Source organism: Hemicordylus capensis, chromosome 5 (genome assembly GCF_027244095.1).
Source record: "Hemicordylus capensis ecotype Gifberg chromosome 5, rHemCap1.1.pri, whole genome shotgun sequence".
Classification (NCBI taxonomy): domain Eukaryota; kingdom Metazoa; phylum Chordata; class Lepidosauria; order Squamata; family Cordylidae; genus Hemicordylus; species Hemicordylus capensis.
The window spans coordinates 17631952-17650356 of record NC_069661.1 but is presented as its reverse complement, the minus strand read 5'-3'; the positions used below and the strand labels follow the sequence as shown (position 1 = coordinate 17650356).

Here is an 18405-nt window from a genome sequence, read left to right as displayed (position 1 = left end):
GGCGGTGGAGGTTACATCTGAAAAGGGGGACAGGAGTTGTTGTAGGAAATGGTGGTGGGGAGCTGTTTGGGGCTGCATTTGACCTCTCGAGATTCTGCATCATGGACTGACATAACTGGCTGAGTCAGACTACCAAGGGGAGAAGCTAAGTCAGAGGACTTAGTGGGAACTTTTTGTACCCTTGATACTAAGACCGCTCTGGGCTCCTTGGAGGAAGAGTGGGTTATAAAATGTAAAAAAAAATGTGCACATGCACATTACAATTTAAAATGTAAAAATAAAATAAAATAAATAAAAATGTAAAAATAAGAGCAACCTCCTAGGATTGCGCATGAGATGAGCCAGGCTTTTTATGCTCTCACTACTAGAGTCTTGCACTGCAGTGAGCAGCTGAAACTTGTTGAAACAAAGTCTAGACTCTTGAGTACCTAGTTCAGGCAATGGTGCAGCTACCGGATTAAGATATTTTCCTGGTTCCTTCACCCCTCACTGCTGCTTCCCTTCCCAGAGCTGTTACACTGATCGGAAGAAGACCCGGAACCTGGAAGCCTATGTGGAATGGTTCAACAGGCTCAGCTACTTGGTGGCCACAGAGATATGCATGGTAAGCCAGCATATCTATCTATCTATCTATCTATCTATCTATCTATCTATCTATCTATCTATCTATCTATCATTTTCTGGTTTTGTGTGTGCTCAACATCATGAAACCTTCTTCTTCTTCTTCTTCTTCTTCTTCTTCTTCTTCTTCTTCTTCTTCTTCTTCTTCTTCTTCTTCTTATTATTATTATTATTATTATTATTATTATTATTATTATTATTATTATTATTATTATGTAAACCGCCTGACTCCAAAGGCTCTAGGCAGTTTACAAAAATAGACATAATAAAAACAGAATGAAACCAACCTATTAATTAAAATTTAACACAATCTGTGTGTAGAGCCAAAATGGGACCTGCAAAATGGGTTTGACCCACTCTCCCTGCAGACGATCAGCCAGCACCCCCTGGCTGGCTGGATCAGCCGGCCAGACTATTATCGGCTCCGTCACAGAGCCGGCTGGGGCGGTGGGGTTCGGGGACCTCCTGGCCCCCAGAAGTTCCACAAGTGTGTGGTGCCTTGTGGGGAGCCTCCCAACGCCAGGAGGCTTGTTGTAGCCTCCCAGTCGGGAGGCTACTCGTGAGTTGCTGCGGCGCAGAGCAGCGCCATGGCAACACACCGTCATTTAACCCAGTTTTTGGGTGCTCTCGCACCGAAACTCAGGTTAAGCAGCAGGCTTCATAAGCGGGCTTGTCACACTGGTGCCGCCGGGAGTCACGCAGCTCCCGTTGCTGCACAACATGAGCAGCAGGAAACAGGTTGGGCTCTTTTAGACCGGTTCCTTCTACTCGTGAGAATAGCCTCACCATGTTGTTGTTTTTTAATCCTTTGCATTTAATGGGCGCATCAGGGAGAAGGCTAGGCTGACTGTCTCCGATGTACTACATCAGGGATTTTTGTCTTTAATGCACACCCATGACACGGCTCCTGCAGTTCTCTCAGTGGCAGAGCATCTGCTTTGCATGCAGAAGATCCCCGGTTCATTCACTGGCAGCATCTCCAGGTAGGGCTGGGAGATACTCCTGCCTGAAACCTTGGAGAGTAGCTGCCAGTCAGTGTAGAGAGTACTGAGCTAGGTGGACCAGTGATCTGACTCTGTATAAGGTCGCTTCCTGCATTCCTATAGTTTGATTGGCACAAGTTCAGACATACAAAGGTAACCATAGTTTCAGGGTTTCTCAACGTGTGGGTCCCCATATGTTATTGGACTTCAACTCCCATAATCCCCTGCCCCAGTGGCCTTTGGTTGGGAATTATGGGAGTTGAAGTCCAATTACATCTGGGGACCCACACGTTGAGAATCCCTGGTTAGGTGAACTATGGGTTGCATCACATGAACTATGGGTTGCATGTGATGTCAGAACGTGGCCATTCTTTGGCAAGATATCCAGCTCGTGCTGGATGTGCATATTTGTGTTCTTGCCTCTTCTCACACACCCTTACTTCAACCTTGGCATTTCAGTGAACAGCAAAGCCAAAGCCTCCCTGTCACCCCACCCCCCAATACCTTTCCTTATTGGTTTTCTTGTCCTTTACAGCCTGTGAAGAAGAAACATCGAGTGAGAATGATTGAGTATTTCATTGACGTGGCCCGGGAATGCTTCAACATAGGCAACTTCAACTCTTTAATGGCAATCATTTGTGAGTATAAAAAGAAATCCCCCGCAGACTTTTTGTTTTAAGTTACTGTAAAGTTGTGCCGTCAAGTTGAAGCCCTGTGGTTTTCTTTTGCTCAAATACAGGAGGGGTTTACCATTCCCTCCTCCCGCACAGTATGAGATGGTGCCTTTCAGCATCTTCCTTTATCGCTGCTATCCAATATAGGTGTTTCCCATAGTCTGGGAAACATACCAGCAGGGATTTGAACCAGCAACCTCTTGCTGCCTAGACAAGTTACTTCCCTGCTGAGCCAATAGGTGGCTTTAAGTAATTGTAAAGAATGCTTAATTGGGAAATGGTCAAGCTTGTCTTAGTCCAATTCAAACCAAAACTAGATGTTATGGGAGCCACATGAGCCTTTCTGGGCATGTGGTTTGGGCCTCTACTCTACACGTGTACAGTAGGTACTTCTTACGCAGTCGGAAACTCTTCAAAGCTTGAGTGCACGGAGGCATGCTACAGACATACAACAGAATGTGTGTACAATGGGGAACAGTGACTACCACATAACATCCCGTGCTGTATGTGTGTTCTAGAATGCCTGCCTGCCTGCACAGGACTATGGTCAAAAGTAGTATTCCTGTGTGTGCACTCGTTTATGCTGCCTCTTCCCCAGTAATATCTAGCACTGAAAAATGTCTGATCTGACATCACCCCATTGGATATTTCACCCACCCCTGCTCTAGTTCATTGGTAGGTGCTACTCGTAGAGACAAGAATGCTTGCAACACAATGATGCTGTGGAACATATTTTGAAATACTTGATGTTGCTGGAGGGCAGGGGAGGAGAAGGTGGTGCATAAGTATATATGATCCTTGCAGGATCAGACCAGAGGTCCATGTAGTCCAACAACTTGCTTCCCACAGTGGCCAAGCAGATGCCTCCAGGAATTCATAGCCCTGTTCTCCAGTACTGAGAATCCAGGGGCTCTCAGCCTTGGGTCCCCAGATGTGTTGGGGGCCCATTGTAATGTTGATCAGGCATTGTGGCTGGGAACAATGGGAGTTGTAGTCCAGCTTCATCTTGGGACCCAAGGTGGGGCATTCCTAGTCTAACCCCTTTCTAAAGCCATCTTGGCTAGTGGCCATCACCACGCCTCTTCCATAACATCTAGTTGTGGCCTTGTGGTTCTGTAGGGAATCCAGATGGTTATGTTTTCCCCAAAAAAATATACCTCCAGTGCACCTTGGCTGATGGAGTATTTCAGGGCAATCTTGGGCACTCCAGCTGTTGCTGAACTGAACTTATTGTGGCTGTGGAAGATGGACTGTTGCCTTATCAACTATACATTTTCCTGATCTTATACTGAGTCTTGTATTCTTTCTCTCATCTTCCCTGCACCTTTTGAATAAAAAGCCGGAATGAATATGAGTCCCGTCTCTCGACTAAAGAAAACCTGGTCAAAAGTCAAGACGGCCAAGTTTGACATCCTTGAGGTAAACCTGACAATCTAAATTCTGGTTTATCCAATTGTACAGGGGTGGAGGAGAGAGACTCTCATTAGGGTTCGTGAAGTACAGAATGTATGCAAACCTGTCACAACCACCCACATTTAGTGTACCACCCCCTAGTATTAGTTCTGCTAAAGATGGGGGTGGAAATTGCCCAGTGACTAAGACTACATCTTGTTACACTGTAAATAAGGGGAAAAAGCTATTGGCTAGGGATGCACACGGAACCGGTTCGGAGGCCCTTTATGGGCCTCCAAACTGGTTCAAACAATCAGTGGTTCTGCCACTTTGAAGGCAGGGGAGGTTGACTTTAAGGGTGTGGAGGGTGCATATCCCCTCCCTCCGCTTTCCCACCACCAGTGCTCCCTTTGCAAAGGGACCGTTGGGGCAGCAGCGTACCACCCCGTTGCCACCTTGGTCCCCACATCACATCCGGTTCTGGAAGTGCTTGATGTGCATGTCAGGCACTTCTGGTGACATGGGGACTGAGGAGGCAATAGGGCGGCAGGGAGGTACGCTGACGGTCCCTTTGCAAAGGGAGCGCCGGTGGGGAGAAAACGGAGGGAGTGGTAAGTGCACCCTCCCCTGCCCTTAAAGTCAAACCCCACCCCCCGCCTTAGAACTTCTTCACCCAGTTCTGCGCACATCCCTACTATTGGCCCATTAGAAAAATCTAGAATCCTTGTCAGCTCTTGTCAGCCCATTTTCTTAATGCATTGGATTACTCCTTCATATTATCTCTGACTTACTTGCAGTTTTGCTTTTTGGCTGTTTTAAATGAATATCCAGTCTCTGCTTCGTATTGGAAGCTTTCCCTCTGCATTGAATGCTGGACTACTAAAGGATCTATGGCAAGATTTCTAGGTATCTGCTATATATGGCACGAAGCTTGTTATCTCTATTTCTACCCTTTCTTTCTTTGTCTAGCATCAAATGGACCCTTCCAGCAATTTCTACAATTACCGCACGGCTCTGCGTGGAGCAGCTCAGAGGTCTCTGACCGCTCACAGCAACAGAGAGAAGGTATGATTATAAATATATATTTGCAGTTGACAGTTGCTAACATGTCCAGAAAAGCTCCTGTAACCATCCTTTAAACATAGGTAATATTAGACACCAATCACCTTTTTTGCCATAGAGAAATACAGCATCTGACTTGTTCTGTATACTCCGTGCAGTTTAAACACTGCACTAAAAACCTAAATTTCTGCACCAAGGTAATAAAATGTCTTGCTAAGAGAAGCTCTGTTCTGCAACCTGTATAAATTCTGCAAGGTAAGCCGATTTGCATATGTCTTCTTACTTGGCATAATTTATTCTGGTTTTGCTTTCCATGAGGAGGGGTAAGGAGCTACACAGGGAACTAGAGTTCTCTCCTGGACCACTGGAAATCTATTTCAAGCTTCTGGCTAATCCTTGATTTCAGTACTTGATGCCCACTCTTAGGAGCAGATTGTTGTGACCCTAAGGGCTAGGACATTTAATAAAACCTGATATTTTGAGGAAGCTGAATTCCTGTGGCACATTATAGCTAGGGAAGGGCCCGGACCAGTCCGGAGGCCATTAAACTAGCCTCCGGACCGGTCCGGACCTGGGCGGTTCAGGTGGGGGGGTCCCTTTAAGAGCGGCAGGAGGGTTTACTTACCCCTCCCGCCGCTTTCCCGCTCATTTGCGCGCACAAATGACTCCTGGGATTTCAAGCAACGTCGGGGAAGGGGTGGCCGGGAGGTGTCCCGCCGCCCCAATTACTCTACGGGTTACGGGCGCCAGAGCGGGAAAGTGGCGGGAGGGGTAAGTAAACCCTCCCACCACTCTTAAAGGGACCCCCCACCCCAATGCTGGTTGGCCAATGCAGTTGGCAGTTCCGTGCTCACCCCTAATTATAGCTCTAAAGTGAAATATGAGTCCATGAATGGAAACTTGCATATGTTGGCTTTAACACTTAAACACTTTACCACCTAGGGGTCCTCAAACTTGTAGTCCAACAACATCTCGGGACCCAACTCCCATCATGCCCACCCACAATTATTAATGGCCATTGTGGCCAGTGATGATGGGAGTTGTAGTTCAGCAACAATGGGGACTCAAATTCACAAACCTTGCTTTACCCCACCACCACACACACAAAAATAAATCTGCCTTGATAATGAGGCTGTTCCCATGACCAGGAGAAACTGGGCTAAGGGAGCCTAGCTTGGTTTCTCCTGGTCATGTGCTACAACGGGAGCTGTGCAGCTCCTGGCAGCAAACCTCCCTAAGTACGTGCTCCGCTAACCCCATTTTCAGGATCGTGTGCTGAAAATGACTCACAAGGAGACTTGTGACTGGGGGTGGGGTGGGGGCTCCAACAAGCCTTCCGACCTCGGGGGTTCCCCCAGAATACCCAACACACTCATGTGGGGCATGTTGGGACTCCCGGGGGCTGGGCGGCCCCTGATCCTTGCCACCCCAACAGGCTCCGTGACGCAACCGGTAATCGTGTGGGCAGACGATCTGGCCGCTTAGGGCTTGCCGACGGATCATCTGTGAGGAGAGCAGGTCAAGCCCACTCTCCCTGCAGAAGCCCTGCAGGCTTTCCATGCTGCTCGTGTGGAGAACCTCAATGATTGGTAGCACTAGTTCAAAGATGGCAGTTTATTGATGGCCATAATCTGAAGGTTTCCTATAGGCTTCCCTCACTCAAAGGCATCCTATAAGCATTCCTCACTCAAAGATGCTTATGTCTACAAAGAGAGAGGAAATGTAAGTTTCCCTAGAAGTTTCCAGAGATGTAAGTTTTGGGTGGTATAAAAATATGTGAAAGAAAGAAAGAAAATGCAAGGGCTTGTTTGATGTAGGTCTTGAGAAGGCAGAAGGGAAATGGAAGGCTTGATGACTAACCAAGAAAACTAAGTTAATGTTGAAGGAATCAATAGCAGGTTGTGGTAGTAACGTACTCTGCCCTCATAACTTCAATAAAGAAAAGAAGGCTTTTTAATCATTCTGAAGAATAAAGCCAGAACATTAATTCTGATCCTTGCCCTAGTGGGCCTTCCTCTTCCACCCTGCTAGAAATGTGTTTTACTTCTGTTCGATTTCCCCCTGCTATCCTTTCACAGAGAATCAATTTCCAAGTGGGTTTTTCTCCCCCGCTCCCCCGCCCCCAGCCTGGTCTGTAAAAGAAATGGAGCAAAGTTGTAAAGAGTAAGAAGCGCTTTGCTTTTTGGATGAAAGGCATGAAGATGAAAACAAGTGGAGCAGGCCCTCTCAGGCTGCCCCTTGGCCAAAGTTTCCCTCTGAAATCTCTGCCGCGTTGGTTATGGCTTTAGAAGAGAAGCCTATCCTGGAATTCAGATAAAGTGAAAAAAGCCAATCTTATTTTGCACCCCTTAAGAACTATTTTCAGCTACCTTCCTTCTGCCTACCTAGACAGTTAGCTTGCCCAGCAAAGTCTGTTGAAATCTGCAAGAGGCCCTGAAAGCTAGCTGAGCAAAGAGGCACCTTTTAAAAGTTGCAGTTTAACAGGGGGAGAGCCACTGTCCCTGTCCAACCCCAGCACGGCATCCTTACAATGGTTGTTGCTGACGTCTACCCATATCTCTCTTTTTAGATTGTGATGGGACAGGGAACCATCTTAATTATTTTTTCCTGTGTAAACCACTTGTAGAATTCTTGTTGAAAAGTGGTGAACAAGTATTCATAGTAGCTGCCAACATGTCTCTATTTCCACATTCAGGTGAATGGGAAAATAATAACAGCCCTGCTGGATCAGGCCCAAGGCCCATCTAGTCCAGCATCCTGGTTCGCACAGTGGTACACCAGGTGGCACTGGGAAGTCCACAGGCAGAGGTTGGGGGCATGCCCTCTCTCCTGATGTTGCAGGGGAGTAACTGGTATTCAGAGGCATCCTGCCTCTGAGGCTGGAGGTGGCTGTAGCCCTCCGAATAGTAGCCATTTATAGACACCCCCCTCCATAAATTTATCCAAACCCCTCTTAAAGCCATCCAGGTTGTTGGCTGTCACCACATCTTGTGGCAGAGAATTCCACAAGTTGATTATGCATTGTGTGAAAAAATACTTCATTTTGTTGGTCCTACATTTCCTGACCTTCAGATTCATGGGGATGTCCTCTAGTTCTAGCGTTATGTGAGAGGGAGAAGATTTTCTCTCTATCCACTTTCTCCACACCATGCATGATTTTATAGACCTCTATCATGTCTCCCCACAGTCATCTTTTTTCTAAACTAAAAAGCCCTGGGTGCTGTAGCCTTGCCTCATAAGGAAGGTGCTCTAGGCCCCTGATCACCTTGGTTGCCCTCTTCTGCACCTTTTCCAGTCCTACAATGTCCTTCTTTAGGTATGGTGACCAGAATTGTATGCAGTACTCCAAGTGTGGCTGCACCATAGATTTGTATAAGGGCATTATAATATTAGCAGTTTTATTTTCAGTCCCCTTCCTAATGATCCCTAGCATGGAATTGGCCCTTTTCACAGCTGCCACACATTGAGTTGACTCTTTCAACGAGCTGTCCACCACGACCCCAAGATCCCTTTCCTGGTCAGTCACCGATAGCTCAGATCCCATCAATTTATACTTCAAGTTGGGCTTTTTCGGCCGACATCCAGATTAACCCTTACAAATCACTTTACATAGAAATGGACTGTCCTTCTGTTAAATAAACACTGATTATCAGATTGATCCTAATCAATTAATGGGTAAAACTTGCACATAGCAATGAATTTAAAGAAAACTCAGCTACTCCTTGGTTTTGGATGGTGCAAGTTTGTGTTGCAGGAAGTGCCATCTTGGAGGAGGCATCCCCTCCTATGGGGGGATGAAGAGGGCCTGCTGCTTCTGAGAGCGCAGCTCCCATCTGCAGGCTTTACAGATGGCTTACATCCAGATGAATGACACGCTTGTTTGGGGAAGCACAAGGATGTTGCACAGAGTCAGGAGATTGTGTTCTGGACTAGTCTTGAGCATATGCAACATGGTGCGCAGCTGAGGTGCACCTGCTGCTCAGAAACCTCTTCCTCATGTTTTTCAAGGAGTTTTTGTACAAAAGCACAATTTTTGAGCATCTCCATGACTTTGTGTAGCTTCTTGCACTAGTGCAGCTTTGTTCATTGTGCAAGCACAGCATTAGTCTGGATGTTGGCCAGTACTTTATGTTTAAAAGAAAGGTTTTTTAAAAAGATCAGTATGGCCCAATTTATCAGGGGTGCCTGTCTTGTCCTGTTTGTTTGTTTATTACATTTATAAACCGCCCCATCCAAATCCTCTGGGTGGTGTACAACAACTTTAAAATGACATAAAAACACACAATTCAAAACACAGTGCTAAAAACAATATAAATACAATTAAAACCATTTAAGACCAATTAAAATACTTCTTAAAACACTTTTAAAAGGTGTTTTAAATTTTAATTTTAAAAGGGGGTTTAATCTATTACTTAATCAATTGGAAAAAATGCAGTCCTAGTTTGTTTTCCCTTCCCATTGAAGTGGTTTAGAAGAGGCATTGTTGCTCTCTGGTAAAATACCTTGCAGGTTTTGTAGTGCTCTTAAAACGTGCAAACTCTGTTTGACCTGAGGAAACAGTGGGACAAAAAGAAATGAGCATGTATGCTGTAGAGAACAGTGCCCCATCATACCAATTTCAACTCTGGCTGAGTGGTGGTGGTGGTGGGGACCCCCACACTTTATCTCCAGGCTTTGGGGATGGAGCCATATCTCAGTGGTAGAGCATCTGGTTTGCATGCAGAAGGTCCCAGGTTCAATCCCTGGCAGCATCTCCAAGTAGGACTGGAAGAGACTCCTGCCTGAAACCTCGGAGAGCCACTGCCAGGCAATGTAGACAGTCCTGAGCTAGATGGACCAAGGCAGCTTGCTATGTTCCGGGCTATGTGCAGGTGGTTGTGGTTGTGGTTGTTTTTTAGGATTTTTACCCGGAGTGACACAAATTTGCCCATGGTTGTGTATTGTGCTGCCATATTTCTGAGTCAACGGTTGAGCTTCCAATCCTGTTTTTCATCTTCCTTAGATTGTGATCCCTTTCTTCAGCCTGTTAATCAAGGACATCTACTTCCTCAATGAGGGCTGTGCCAACCGCCTTCCCAACGGGCACGTCAATTTCGAAGTAAGTAGAGCATGCTCAGAATTTCCTGATGTCTGAATTGCCATGCTTTGCTCATTAAGAAGGGAGCAGAAGGCCTAGCCCAAGGGTTGGTGCCATTTCTCATGACGCTAATTGCGAGCAAGGTTAGGCCTTGAGGTGGATCCCTACCAGCTTCATGTCTGCTCTGCAGTATCCTGTCTGCAAGGATGTGTGCATGGACAGCAGTCTTCTGGGGCGAACTGCGGCTCTGATAGCACCCGCCCATCACTAGCCATGACCACGAATGAAAACAGAGATAATATAGAAACTTAACTCCGGGGTGTATATAGAGTGGCTTTCTTTTACAACTGCACCTTGTAGCCCTCTTTTCCTGCCCCAAACTCTTGAAATTGAACTTTTGAGGGAAGATGGCAGGACTTGTACACAAGACAGAAGACTGGTATGCCTCTCTTTAGAATTAAACACTGTGATTAGGAAAGGTGTCGCACACTGGTAGATAACGTGTTCAGTGCAGTCCTTTCATTGATGATTACATTCAAGGCTGTCTGTAGTGTTCCCTGTATCAGGGATTCCCAGATGTTGTTGACTACAAGAAGTTTTAATTCGGGGCAGGGGATCAACCTTATCTATCAGGTGTATATTAATTATTTTATTTTACTTTACTTTTACTTTACTTTATTATATAAACAATGTAAAAACATCCCTTGTTCACCATAATGGTTCTCAAACCAATGCATAGTAATACCATCACTTTCTAAATCTGACTTTATCGCCCTTACAAAGACAGACAGATCTGGAATATCCGGTGCTGTCTCTGGTGTTCTGTGCCTCCCTGGCTCTGCTCGGATGGCAGGAAAGGGGGTTACTGAGAGGGCAGATGTTCTTTGGAGTCAGATGTTCTTCGGGTGTTCCTGTTGCCGCTGCTGCTCTAAGCAGGTGGTATTAATGGCTCCCAGTTCTTAGAAGTCTCCAAGGCAATGGCTGCCTAACACTGATGGAACAGTGATGCATCAAGTCTTTGTTCAAGTCCTCCTGTTTCTGCCTTTCTAAGCCCACAGAGTTGGGCATGGGGAACTACCCTGCCCCAGTGCCAAGCTTGTTCTCAGTATCCAGCTGTTCCAAGTCTCTGGGAAGCATGGGCTTCCTCCCTTCTGCTAATGGCCAACTGCTGTCTCTCCTGGCTTTGGTCTGTGAAAAGTATCAATGGCCAAGTAGGGTGTGTGGGTGGCAGGGGCAGACCTTCTCCAGAGTCCTCTTCTCCATCCACCAGGTATTCCTCTTGCTCTGAACAGCTGATCCCAACACTGGTTTGGAATCTACACCCCGAGTCTTTTCCTTTCATGTGTATCAAACTGAATAGTTGTGTGTGTGTGTGTGTGTGTGTGTGTTTTTTTTACTAATATGGTTCCCTCCCTTTAATTTAACTACAGAAATTTTGGGAACTGGCTAAACAAGTGAGTGAGTTTATGACGTGGAAACAAGTAGAGTGCCCTTTTGAGAGGGACCGGAAAATCCTTCAGTACCTGCTCACCAGCCCAGTCTTCGGCGAAGATGGTAAGAGGCATGCAAGCTTTTGTAAGAATACTATGCATTTACTGCTGCTCAGTTTTGCTTTTGTATTTTGAAACGTAGAAGACTCTGTGCACTGGGGCAGGAGGGTGGCAGTTGTGGACAATGCTGACTGGCTAGTGTCCATGGAATCCCCAGAGACTCTTACACACAGCAGACTTTAGTGTGAGTTTACTGGGAGGCTTTACTGTGAACTCAAAGTTGTCCAAAAAACCTGACTCAGATAGTGGATTTTTTTTACCCCAGATATAAATCTGGCTACACTCTAACGCGCAGTGAAAAACCCAAATTGTATGTGAACTGCTCCCTGACAACTTGCTGGGACTTTGGGGTAAATCTGGCTGGATATGTGAACACACTCCCTCCATTCCGGAGGAGATGTGAGTTAAAAGCCCCGTGTGAAAACTTCCAGGAAAGCTTCTGTCCCAGTGGAAGCTTGGCATCATTTTTAAGTCCCATGTTTTTAATAAGGCAGTGGCTAAACTTATACATGAATAAATGTGGTCCTTGATTTTTTTTTTTTTAAAGAAGATGCTCAGTCCACCAGAAGTGTAGGAGGAAAGGAAAGGCTGAGGACTGACTCAGCATCTGACTTGATAGAATCTGTGTCTGACATACAAACTACAGAGAGGGGAATAATCCAGATTCTTGCCATGAGTAAAGGGTCTGTTTACTGTATTTACAGATTACTTTTCAGACATAATGGCTCCTAAGCCAGTTTACAATGAAATCAAATTAAAACAATTCAAAGTTATGCTGTTTTTATCTATTATGTTTTAAATAATGGATGTTAGCTGCCTTGAGGGACCCATCTGGGAGAGAAAGATGAGACAAGAATGTTGCAATAAAATTAATACAAAAAACCAGTAGACAAAAAGTCTAACCAAATAGCTGCAGCAGGACAATCAAAACCTCATTGCCCTGGATATGGCATATCTTTGGGGCCACTCAAACCATGACATGGAAGTTCTGTGACTTCATGATGCAAGGGGTGGAGTGTCGGACACTTTTTCCTGCCCTGGAGGATGGGGCCGTAGCCTAGTGGTAAAGCAACTGCTTTGCACATAGAAAGTCTTGGGTTCAGTTTCGGGCATCTTCAAGTAGGACAGGGAAAGATGCCTGCATGAAACCTTGGAGGAACTCTTGCAAGTCAATCAGTGTTCTCTCTAATTTTTTTCATCTGTGTGCAGAATGAGTTTTGTTCTGGGTGGCAGTATCAAGGCAGTGTGTGCACACATGCATTCAGAATGGGGCCTTCCTGATTCAACCTGAGCAGGATGTAAAATGAACTGAGCAGACATTTTTTTAAAAAAACTTGTGAGCATGCACACGCCTTGGTGGGAACACTGAAGTCGATGCAGCTGATACTGAGCTAGATGGACCAAAGGTCTGGCTCAGTATAAGGCCGTTTCCTGTGTTCCGATGTTGCAGCCATGATCCAAATAGCTGATTCCCACCCCACCCCACCCCACAAGCTTCTATTAACCACAAAGTGAAAAGCATTCAGGTCCTAAGGATTTCCCCCCTATGTGGCCTAGAGAGGAGGGAGGGAGGGAGGGGAGGTCTTGGGGAATTGGTGTGAGGACAAAGATCATCCCCATGCTGTGGTCCTTCTCTCTCCCCTGCTTCTCCTTTTGGGCCTTCCCCCCACCCCCTGCAAAAAAAAAGAGACATCAGGAGTTCCAAACAGAATTTCCTCACTGCACCCAGTTTCGCCTTCTCACTTAAAATATTCTGCAAATCGTTTAACCACATAAATGGATTCTTCACTATCCAGACCTGATCGCTCTCCACTTAGTAACTAAGGCAAAGGATTTGTCTCAGCCCCACACTCCCCCCGGGAAGGTGATGCGAGCATTGAGACAAGCATTGGAATATGCCTGTTAATGGTAGCGTCTTTGTTTCCTCTGACTGCAGCACTTTACTTGGCTTCATATGAGAGCGAAGGCCCTGAGAACCACATTGAAAAGGACAGATGGAAGACTCTGAGGTCAGTGTCAAAGGGTGTTGCCGTCAATAAATCAGCAGACTGCAAACGCACCTCTAGCGTCAAGACATCAATGCCAAATGTTCTGCTGCATGCCTCAACAGATGAACACAGTGTGAACGTTAAAAACCATCACTTTTAATTTCTGGGCTTTCAAGAAGAATTAGCACAAGCTGTTTCCCTTCTCCTTCTCCCCCTGCACCCAGCACACCACCATCTAGCCTTTACATTTGAATACATATTTCTGCCTGCCCAATCTTCTCTTTATGTGCTGTTCTTTCTTTTCTTGAGGATCCTGGCTTCACCAAGAGGCTTTACGCACACGACTTCTGCCCCGAACGTCCCTTAGAAGAGAGTGTGTGCATTCACACACCAGCCAAACTTACCTCAAACTTACCTTCGAGATTTTGGGGCCCACTCCACACACAAACTGGGATTTGTGATGCGAACTCTAGCTTATCTCGACGTATGTCTGGGTTTTTAAAATGCTGGTTTTAAGCTACTTTTTCTGAAAACGCCGGTGCAAATGGGAAAGGCACTTACGTAGAATCATTAGCATAAGAGGCATGCTCTCTTCAAAAATGCAGATCGATCTCTGCAGGAGCTCTCTCTTCCCCACCCCCCTGCCCCATTGGCTAGAAGGAAAACACGGAACATGCTATGTGGACTTGTTTCAAAATAAAACCAAGAGCAGAGGGGAAGGGCTTTCTTAACAACACAGCAAGGAGAAAGGCTCTTTGTCTGCTATGTTATGCTGGTTTTGGTTTGGTTTGGTTTGGTTTGGTTTGGTTTGGTTGCAAGAACTTTGGGGAACATCCACAAATGTGATTACTCCCTGAATTGGCCCAGTCTGTTCTACTACCTCATTCTTCTGCATGTTGAGCTTAAGCTTCTGAAGTCTACAATTCCTAAAGCTTCAGTTGACTAATTGCACTGATTAAACCCTATTTTTGTACCCCTTGTGCAGCTGCCAAGTTGAGGCACAGAGAGATGCAATGGGTTTTGCTATAAGAACAGCCCTGCTGGATCAGACTCCAGGCCAGTCTCATCCAGCACCCTGTTTTCCACAATGGCCCACCAATTGCTTTGGGAAACCGCACAACCAGGAGATGAAGGCATGCCCTGGTTGTGCGTGTTGTTCATGTAATCACTGCTGAGCCGAGCTCGGTGGTTCCTGAGCGGGTCACCCGCTTAGGTAGCCCGGTGCTAACCCAGGTTTTCTGATCGTGAGTTGCTGCGGCACGGCTCTGCACCGCAGCAAATCACAAGGAGACCCCCGGAGGGGAGGCAAAAAGCTGCCTTCCGGCGCGGGGGTCTCTCCAGCATGCCCTGCGCGCTCGCAGATTCCTGGTGTCGTCCAATGAGTCTTGGTATATCCAGTGACTCTGTGCAACACCATGCTGACCACTCAAGATGGCATCCACACATGGCTCAGATGTCATTTTCGTGCTGACACTGCCATGTGCTCTGCTGGGAACAGCCCTGCAGCCGAGTGGCGGGTTGTTTAATCCCAACAGCGCCACACTGGGGCACCGGCGGGGCCATGGAGCAGCAGGTTAGACCTGCTTTCCTCTTCTTAAAGCACTTGCTCTCTGAAACTTTGTGCACATCCCTAGTTGTGAGCTAGCAACCCTGAGGATGCCCGAGACCCACAAGGTCTCCATCTCGCAAATGTACAAAATACATCCAATGTACTTGGATGACTGTACAATGCAGTGCATGTATGGGACACTCTAGGAAGCCAGTTCTGATGTTCCAGTGTTTTAATGAATGTTTCCCTCTGCCCCCCTCTCTCTTTTTCTTCTGTAGATCCACACTTCTGGGAAGGGTTTAACATGTGACTGACTTCCTGCTCCCACCTCTGCTGCTGTTACATGGACTCGTATCATTAAGGGCCGATATCTCGGTCCTTGATTTCCCCCCTCCCTTTCCCCTTCTGTTTTAAATCAAGTGACATTTCAAGTTATGAGAACTGTGCAGCTGGTGGGAGACATGTCAGAACTCCTATGCTGAAGAACAAACAGACTGATTTCTCAAACCTGATGAACCATCAGATTAAATTGCAAGTTTGTTATGGGTGATTGATCAAAGGTGGTAATGAGGAAATCCTTTGGAAGATCTGACCCGCGAAACACCTGGATGGGATTTTCCCCGCCCCCGCCTTATTCGCGCCCTGCTGCTCCTTTGATGTGTTACAACTCGCTGCTACTTGAGTGCTGGATTCTAAAGCAAACTTTCACTTCAACTCTTGTGAAACCGTCCAAGTGGGAATTCCATGTTGGGTGTAGAATGCAAGGAAACCCTTCTAAGCTGGTCTTTTGCAGACCCAATCTAGGAATCTGGGTTTCTTCCAGAAGTTCACAACTGAGTGAAATGGGCTGCTATGACTTTCATCTATTTATTGTGGAAGGGGTGCGGGTGTTAATTATTCTTTTGAATGGTTTTGAGCTTGCTGCTGGTTGGCAAACTCTGATTGTGTATTTAAAAATTAAAGGAAGCAATTGTGTGCTGTGATAGCAAAAGCAGACACTAGAAGGATATGTAGCAAATGTAACTAGACTGTCTAGAGAAGTTTTCCCTCCTTCCCATTTCACATTTGTTTTAGTTTTGTTTTTGTTTAAGGGTGTAGCTATACTACAGATTTAACCTGCTGTGAAACCAGTTTAACATCCTGGCTTTTCCCAAAGGAAACCCCAAGACCTTTGGAAACTGTAGTTCCTCAAGGGTATTCAGAAGACTTTCTTCCGTAGAACTGCAGTTTCCAAAGTTCCTTGGCTGGGGGTGGCCATGACAGTTAAACAGGTTTGAAGTTGGTTTACATTTGTGGTGTAGATATGTCCAAAATGTCTGTATTTATGTGTGCCCCCCCCGCAACCCCCATTATTGAATGAACAAGTTGGCTTCTTTTTCTACTAGAGAAACCACCGCTCAGACTGCGGGTAAATATAATATAAATTAAGCTTCTTCTTCTTCTTCTTCTTCTTCTTCTTCTTCTTCTTCTTCTTCTTTTTTTTAAAAAGCAGTGTTTGAAAGTAATGGCTGTAGTGTGTATATATATGATTCAGTAAAGCTAACTGAAATTGTGAAATCTTACAAAGGAGCGTGTCTCTTCAGCTACAGCTGTGAACTGAAAACACCCCACCCCGGCTCTTCCTTCATGAGTTTATGAGCATAGTTTTGACTGTGAAAGAGGTCACTCTGTTACACTTCCTAGGAAGTCTGTAGTAGCTCTGAATGCTTAGCCCCTGTATTTTACCCACTAGGAAATTCTGGCAAATGAAAGAGCCCCTGGATAATTAGGCAGCCGTTAACAAGTAATGTTCAATGCAAAAGGGCATGTGTGTAACTGGTGCCACTGTGGAAACAAATAAAAAGACCTACCTTGCCCCGCATTAACTGTAGACTGCAATAGAATTCTTGGTTTGTCTCTCTCTGAACTGCTTATGTAAGGAAGGTGAGGTTTCTTTTTAAAAGGGACCAGGTTTCCGTTGCTTGAAGAGCAGCATTGAAATGTCATGTTGTGCAGGTGCTGTTTTCTCCTATGGCTGCAACTGTGACAGGTGGCGTGGGATTTGTGCATATGCTTTGGGGAGAAGTGGGCATGGTAACACATAGAGGAGCTTGAGGGCTCTGATTTCTCTGCAGATACAAATGCGGGGGCGGCACATCTGTAGATTTTCCATACACCAGTCAACCGCTGGACTAACACTGCATTTGCACAACAAAACAACGCAGTTGCATTCTCTTGTACTCCTGCATAAGTGATCCCTGCACCGTAACCAACTGGAGGAAGAGGTTTCCCAGCAGGAGGTACGCCCAGGTTGCACACCTTGTCGCACAACGTTCGTGCAAGCGCAGTGCTAGTCTGGAATGCAAGCTCCCAACAGAGCCAGCGAGCGCAACATCTTTTTGCTTGTGCAACATTAATCTGGACATCAGCTACTGATCGCGGTTCTCTGTGCTGCAGCAGATGGGCTCTCCACTCAAGGGGCATGACATCTCCAACACTGCAAAACGGTGGGTGTGAAATGTGTTCCAGGTGTGGAGAAAGTACTTGAATTGTGGGAGAAAGGGTAAAGGTAAAGTGTGCTGTCGAGTCGGTGTTCACTCCTGGTGACCACAGAGCCCTGTGGTTGTCTTTGGTAGAGTACAGGAGGAGTTTACCATTGCCTCCTCCAATGCACTATGAGATGATGCCTTTCAGCATCTTCCTATATCGCTGCTGCCCAGTATAGGTATTTCTGGGAAACATATCAGCAGGGATTTGAACTCGCAACCTCTGGCTTGGTAGGCAAGCCATTTCCCCGCTGCGCCATTAGGTGGTCCGGGAGAAAAGGTAGGGAGACTTTAACTAAATCCATACACCTCACCATGCAATAATAATACTGACTGCCCCCAATCTTGAATAAAACACGGCTCCCCCAATAGCCCCCTATAAACAATAGCTAGGAGGAGGGAGGCTGTTATCTGGAGGACTGGTTAGCAAGGCATCTTGCAAAAGAGAACAGTTTAAAATGTGTTAGTAGTATTGCAACAGTTATTGTTATTTATTTATTTATCACATTTTAATACCACCCAAGACATGAGTTCTCTGGGTGGTTTACAAGACAATAAAAACAAATAAAAAGATTAACACATGAAAATTTAAAATGTTAAAACTATTAAAGCACAATTAAAACACAGTTAAAACAATGTCTAATAAATCTGGCAACAGAGATTCAAAGCCTGGGTGAACAAATGCGTCTTGACTGCCTTTTAAAAAGTTGTAAGAGATGGGGAGGCTCTTATTTCAGCAGGAAGTGTGTTCCAAAGCCTCAGGGCAGCAATTTTGAGATGCCAATTTAAAAACAAACAAACAGTGCATGCTCTTAAAATACACTGCTCTTCCCCCGTTTAATCTTGGATCTATTCAAGAGCAAGCTTTCAAAGCCTGGCTCAGAGTCCCTCTGGATAGCTGAAGGGGCAGCTATGATGTTAAAAATGGCTCTTCATCCATAACCACAGGTGCACAAACAGAGTAAGAAGCCACACTTTCCAAAA

General features: G+C 45.8%; 1 protein-coding gene across 1 annotated transcript in view; it reads left to right on the top strand.

Moving 5' to 3' along the window:
- Nucleotides 1-16757, top strand: part of RASGEF1B (RasGEF domain family member 1B) — a 370827-nt gene extending 354070 nt beyond the window's left edge. The window contains exons 9-16 of the mRNA XM_053258588.1: nucleotides 509-604; nucleotides 2140-2242; nucleotides 3618-3697; nucleotides 4640-4735; nucleotides 9735-9830; nucleotides 11240-11363; nucleotides 13296-13368; nucleotides 15175-16757. Of these exons, the coding sequence (XP_053114563.1) occupies nucleotides 509-604; nucleotides 2140-2242; nucleotides 3618-3697; nucleotides 4640-4735; nucleotides 9735-9830; nucleotides 11240-11363; nucleotides 13296-13368; nucleotides 15175-15199 (693 nt within the window). The 3' untranslated portion in view covers nucleotides 15200-16757. The remainder of the gene's footprint in view (nucleotides 1-508; nucleotides 605-2139; nucleotides 2243-3617; nucleotides 3698-4639; nucleotides 4736-9734; nucleotides 9831-11239; nucleotides 11364-13295; nucleotides 13369-15174) is intronic.
- The last annotated feature ends 1648 nt before the right edge of the window (nucleotides 16758-18405 follow it).